Source organism: Drosophila ficusphila, unplaced genomic scaffold, assembly GCF_018152265.1.
Source record: "Drosophila ficusphila isolate 14025-0441.05 unplaced genomic scaffold, ASM1815226v1 contig_791, whole genome shotgun sequence".
In the NCBI taxonomy this organism is placed as follows: Eukaryota; Metazoa; Arthropoda; class Insecta; order Diptera; family Drosophilidae; genus Drosophila; species Drosophila ficusphila.
In genome coordinates, this window is record NW_025064737.1 from 18,032,386 (window position 1) to 18,038,385 (window position 6,000).

At 40.7% G+C, this 6,000-nt stretch overlaps 2 protein-coding genes across 2 annotated transcripts; one reads left to right on the forward strand and one right to left on the reverse strand.

Annotated features, from left to right (window-relative positions):
- Positions 1-904: 904 nt before the first annotated feature.
- Positions 905-1,333, forward strand: LOC108091580. Its single transcript, XM_017190856.2, has one exon. The coding sequence runs from the start codon at positions 905-907 to the stop codon at positions 1,331-1,333; it is 429 nt and encodes a 142-aa protein (XP_017046345.2).
- A 3,498-nt stretch (positions 1,334-4,831) lies between these two features.
- LOC108091605 lies at positions 4,832-5,668 on the reverse strand. The gene has a single exon (XM_017190883.1). The coding sequence runs from the start codon at positions 5,500-5,502 to the stop codon at positions 5,122-5,124; it is 381 nt and encodes a 126-aa protein (XP_017046372.1). The 5' UTR covers positions 5,503-5,668; the 3' UTR covers positions 4,832-5,121.
- Positions 5,669-6,000: the final 332 nt, after the last annotated feature.

The following is a 6,000-nucleotide window of genomic DNA, read 5'->3' on the forward strand; positions in this document are numbered from 1 at the left end:
CGTATGCGTAATGTGTGAAAAGGGACACAAGGTCTAGCAGTCAGTCAGTCGTTCAAATGGGCGAGAGGGTATGTGAGGGTATGCGAGGGTGTTTCCGATGAATATCAGACAAGTGCTGTCATGCAATCATAATTCGGTTCATAAACCGATTTTGGATTCGGCACGACAGGAGTATTTTGAGTCCCAGGTCAAGCCGCAAATCCAGATTTATCGTTTTTTTCTGAACTTGTAATCGGGTTAAATAGGTCAAATAGGTGAAATAATCTATATTATTTGTACACAAACTATGCCTGATTTAAAGAGGAGAATAACTCAGCACAGAATTACTGTTTTTTTGCTTTTGGGTTGGATTTAAAAAATTCAACGCCGAACGTATAAATAAAAATTAAAGTCAATTCCTCCTGAAAATGGAATTGATTTAAAAACAGAAGAGGGGTAAATTAAATAAATTAAATAGCCTGACGATTACTCAGGTGTTTTTAATTGAGCAATTAAAAGTATCTTCAGAACTTAAAAATACAAGCAATTATTTAAACGAAAAGAGTATCCAAGCTTCATGTCTAATATATTTTCATGTTTTTTCTACCCCATCACATTGATTGCCCCATCTAATGCGTTTCATTTGCTAGAACATTTTTTGTCTTTAACCGCACGTAATTTTTTGTCTATTTATGGTTTTTTTGTTTGTTAAATAAATCCATTTGCATTGGCTTCAATTAGCGAGCGCAGAGCTTTAAAACAAATGCCAAATAGTGTTGGCATTAAATTGAATCCGCATTTTTACGTATAAATAGGAAACATCGACGACTCTTTGAGTGGCAGTTGTATGGAAGGCATTGACGCGGTTTGTCGATTGAATTAAACATAAATATCATATTTTCAACGTGGAATTAAATATTTAAATATGCGCCGAGAGCGTCGGTTGTTGGTGTTGCCACTGTTGTCGCTGTTGCAAGTGTTGCCGCTGTTGTTGCTGCTACCGATTTTGCTGCTGGGCACGCACTTGAGTGGCGCGTCGGCTGTTGACAAGGATGTGGCACCAGTTGGCGATGTAAAAACGGATCTGCTGTCATTGGAGCAGGAAATTGGCGGCTCTGCGGTGCGGGGCAGCGGATCTGGGCGGAATTTACTTCCGTCGGGGCGTCGGAGGCGTGGCATCTTCTTCAGCGGCAGCATCACCGGCGGCTTTCCCTTTTTCAACTGGGGCAATGGCTACTCCTGGTCATTCGCCGGCTATCCGTACAGCTACTACAACTCCGGGCCGGGATATTATGGCTATAACAGTGGCTACTATCCCGGCTACCTTGGCTATCAGAAAATTATCTACGGCTAATGCGGGGATTACAAGCGAAACTGCAAAAAAAAAACCGAAATCGATTAGAATGCCTTTTAATGTGAGATTATAAATAATGCCCAGGAAGGACCGACGACGACCCTTTCGCAGTTTGTTATTTTACTTATTGTTACTGCTTTTAAATTAATTTGCCGGACGCAAAAAGTTGAGCTAAGTTTAAAAAAAGGAGGAGAGGAGGGAACGTGAAAAGAACAACATGAAATTGCACAATTTATATTCATTTTTGGGGCCGCACAGATTTTGCATAAATCATTTCGCCGGCCACCAAAATGAAACGCGTAACATAATTTTTAACCCTTGATAATTTTTTATGACAAGCATTTTCGTTATTTTCCCTCCACGGTCACCTTCTTTCCATTTGGATTGTTGTTTTTGTAATTGTTGTTGTTGTTGCTGTTGTTGTTGTTATTGTTGCTGTGGGCCGCAGCGAAATGCAAATAAAGCGGATCAAAAGTTTGCTGTTAAAAGAAGATTAATTGCAATTTGGTGGCAAGACCTGAAACATTTCGCAACAGCCCCCATCGAAATCCCCATCCCATTTCGAAGGGTTGTTGGTAATTAAATATTTTTAAGCTGTAAATGGTTTCCATTTGCGTGATGCTGTTCTTATTTTGTATTTGCAATCAATAAAATTCATTAAACGTACAACAATAACAATCAGACAAAAAGGGCGAGGGGGCTTGAAAAAAAGGAAAGAAGCAAAATCAAATGAAATACATTCCTCCACGGTCTTAGTTTCAATTGCCACTCGGCAGTTGTAAATTGTTCTCCTATAAGTGCTGTCCTGCAGTTGTTGCAGCTTGCCAAGTGGCTATTGTTTATTCATTCTGTTTTATAATCATTTTATTGCCGAGGTATGCTGATTTTTTAATCAATTTGCATAATTTATGTGCTTTTTATGAACTCAACTCCCAACGGGAGCCGAATGGCAGAGGACGGCATTCGGTTTGTGAATTGTTAAAAAGAGCGAATGTATCAGTTTTGATAGTTGATCTGCTACAATATTAAATTATCCCAATGCAAGCAGTTGTCACATTGTAAATCATTAAAAATTAATTATGGATTCAACAGGGCTTTATTTACAGCGATGTCGATATCGATATCAAAATGTTACAAACGTTTCTGTAAATTTAAGTTGCTTATTAAATTCAAGACTTTGTTTTTGGTTAAATACAATTTTAAACACGTGTGATTTTTATTTTGTGTTCTGAGGTTGTATTTAGATATTTTTAACAAGGAACCCTAATTTCAGTTAATGAGCTTTTCAAAGCTATGATTAAGTGCTCCAGCAATTAGTAGATCACACGTGTTTCTGTGGTCCAACCCACTCTTGAAAAACTCATCCTTTCCCCCATCTTTTTTTTAGCCACCTGTAATTAATAGTTTCGAACTGCCCATTTTTTAAGGGAGAGGAAGGGCCAGTTAAACGCAGGAGGCGGGCCAAATTAAGGGTATTCGAAATTTTAATAGAGCTGTCAGTTGTTGGCACCGCCACTTTTCCACTTTTCCGATTTTCCGGCTGGGCGGAACGACCTCCAGCCCGGCTATCCATCCAATCAGTCATCCGGGAGCAGCCTACTCCGGCCACTTGTGCCCATTGTGCTTGCTTTTCATAATTGAAACGAGGTCAAAACCAGCGAACCTCATTAAAAATTGAATTGTTTAATTTTCATTTGATTTAATTAAGTTATTTGTTGGTCAATTAACCTTTTTTCCGCTGCTCGCTGTTCCGTTTGCCATTGTTGTTGTGTCTGACATATCAATACGATGTACTATAGACTATATATATATTGTACATATACATATACTATATATGTGTCGGATGCAGTTGTTTGTGCTGACATTATATTGTTATTGTTGTGATGATTGCCCTTCATCGAGAGGGGGAAAAAGGGCACTTTTTAATGCCTACTCGCAATTATGTGCTGTGCTGGCGCCAACGTGTTGAAATTTATTAATTAAAAATACTTTTCAATTAAAGTTAATGCGCTCAGCATTTATGTAATTCTATGTGTAAATACGCTGTAAACTCTTGAAACAACATATATACTCGTATTATAAAAAGTACTGCGCCGAGCCAATTAAAGGGTTTTTAATGCCAACCACATGGCAAACGAGGTTGGCTTAAAGCCACATCCATCCAAAGCGATGTCAAGTGTCTAAAGGCCGCTCTTCGCTTTGTTTTTTAAACCTTTTGTTATGGCCCCAGTTATTTTTTACTCAGCACTTAGCGAGCGGCTTAAACTGCAACTCAACGGAGTCGGTTCAACTCCGCCGGAGTCTGGAGACCGGAGTCTGAAGTCCGGAGTCTATCTCATTATGCTCAAATGCACTTCCAAAGGCTGGGAACTCTGAGCTGCTCACAGGGCGATAAACAATATTCATGATTATGAAAACTTGTGCGGCGTTCGCTTTCGCACTTGAAATCTGTGAAAGCGAGGGTGGATTGCAGAGATCAAGGGCTACCACAAGTACTTTTAATTTAAATCCCTTGGCTTTTGTTCTTGGTCAAATTGCGATAGCTGGCATAGTATTTTTTAAAGAAATAGTGCTAAATATGCGCCAGTTGGTGTGTGAAATCAACAATAATAATCCAACCACAAAGACTCAAAGATTATAGTTTGTGTAGATGCAAAGCTACTTTGTGTTGAATCATTAAAGCATTAAATCATTCACAGCAGCCGCAGGCATTCCCCGCAACCTTTGACCTTCTGCCCAATGCAATTCGAACTGGCCCAAAATCCAAGATTTTACAAGGCCAGCGATCCGAGAATCCGGTTACCTTACCAAAACGCTTGAAGCTACCCACCACCGGCTGCCTTTGGAGAAACTCCATTAAGCGAACGCACTGGGTCGGCTTCAAATAATCCAGAGCTGGCTATTTTCTCATCCAAAGGCTTCGGGCAATGACCACAGATACAGATACACGGATACAGCTGCAAATGCGGATGCGGATACAAGTGCGAATGCGAGGGCATGTAGATGTGTATAGTACATATATTTTGGCAAAGCATCGAGGACTCCTTGCCGCAGAGGCCAACTGAAATGAAGTGTCATTGTGATAGAGCCCCGGCAGTGCAGCTGCATCACTGGCACTAAATGTGGATGTGGATGTGGATGGGAGCTTGCACGGGATGGAAAGGATGGATCCCCAGGATCCACAGGACCCGAAGGACTCGCGCTCTGTCCGGACGACACATTTACACGCACCGCTGCAACTGCAGCAACGCAGCAACTGCAGCACTGCCTCACGTACTCGGCATTGTGACAAATGGATTCTCGCATGAAATCCCCAGGATTTCTTCAAGTGCAATTGCGCGCGCTAAAAGCGAATGCGGATGCATTTGGCGGCATTCCCCCTACCGAAAAATTCTGGTTAACTATAGTCGACTGAAGGTTACTTGGTATTTCATTTGATTTTATAATCAAAAAGATATATCTTTAAAATTAGAAAAAAAACATATTTGATAAGATATGTATATTTTACCAACAAATATAAATTATTTTATTATTAATTTATTTGCTCTACTTTTAATTACAATGCATTATTTTCATCTTGGGAACTTCATGTTAAGTAGTTTTTTCCTTTAAAGAGTTGTTCTTCCCTTTTTTTTTAGCAACATCATTGATAACTGAATATGCTTTCTTTTGGTAAAAATACCGTGTAAAAAACGCGAATTTGAGTTGCTAAAACGTGCATTAAATTTCATGCACTTGCGAGCGTTTATTGCTCTCGCTGGATAACTTTTCAGTTCAGTTTCAGTTGCTCAGTGGGACTGCAGCATGATCACCCAGGTGCGTCTGTGGGCGCAGAAGTGGAAGAGCCAGCTGAGCCGTCCTAAAGCGGCGCTCTGGATGCGCAGCGATTCGCGGAGCATGTGGAGCAGCAATCCCACGTTGCGTAAGTGGAACTGGAGGAGTCGCATTGGTGGTGACATCACCCGAAAAGGTCCCTCCTCCGGCAAACGGCAAATGCAGCTGGCGGCAAAAAGGAGAATCGATAGCAACAGGCTAAGCAGATCCTGGATCAATTGCAGCATGGCTGCCAAGTTTTGGAGGTAAATGTATACGGCAAACAAAAAAAATCGAACCGGTAAGCAGAGTAGTAAACCGTAGGTCACAAGTACATCGTCCATGGAGTTGACCATTCAGAAAAAAGGAACTCCAGAAAAAAAAAACACAAACTAAACTCAACTCCTTGCAGCGGGATAACTTGAAATTTGAAATGCAAACTTTTCCTTGCTGCGTGCTATTGCCAACGATTGGAGTTTTTGCCACGTTTTGTTTTCGATTTTCCCAGGCTTTGACAAATTTGTAGTAAGCTACTTGCCAAAGGTGTCGTTCCTCGTTTTATACTTTTCTGTTTTGTTTTGATTTTTTTTTAGAGAGAGGGAGAGGTAGAGTGGTGAGCTCCTATATCGTAAAAGTACAAAAAGTTTATATTGCCAAACATTACCGAGCAGTAGGGCAACATTACTGGCAATCCAGCCACCCCAACAAATCACGCCCAGGCTATTTGCAGTGAATTGAAATTGATCAATTTGGGTAGTTAGGGGAATTGTTTGGCTTTATGTACGCTGCTGGCAGCTTTAATGGATGAATTCGCTTATGCCATCGGGACTGCCGAAATGGGTAAATTGAGGTTG

Excerpts from the sequence above, each read along its gene's own strand:
- LOC108091605 (XM_017190883.1), bottom strand. The coding sequence starts at position 5,502 with ATGGTCAACTCCATGGACGATGTACTTGTGACCTACGGTTTACTACTC.
- LOC108091580 (XM_017190856.2), top strand. The coding sequence starts at position 905 with ATGCGCCGAGAGCGTCGGTTGTTGGTGTTGCCACTGTTGTCGCTGTTG.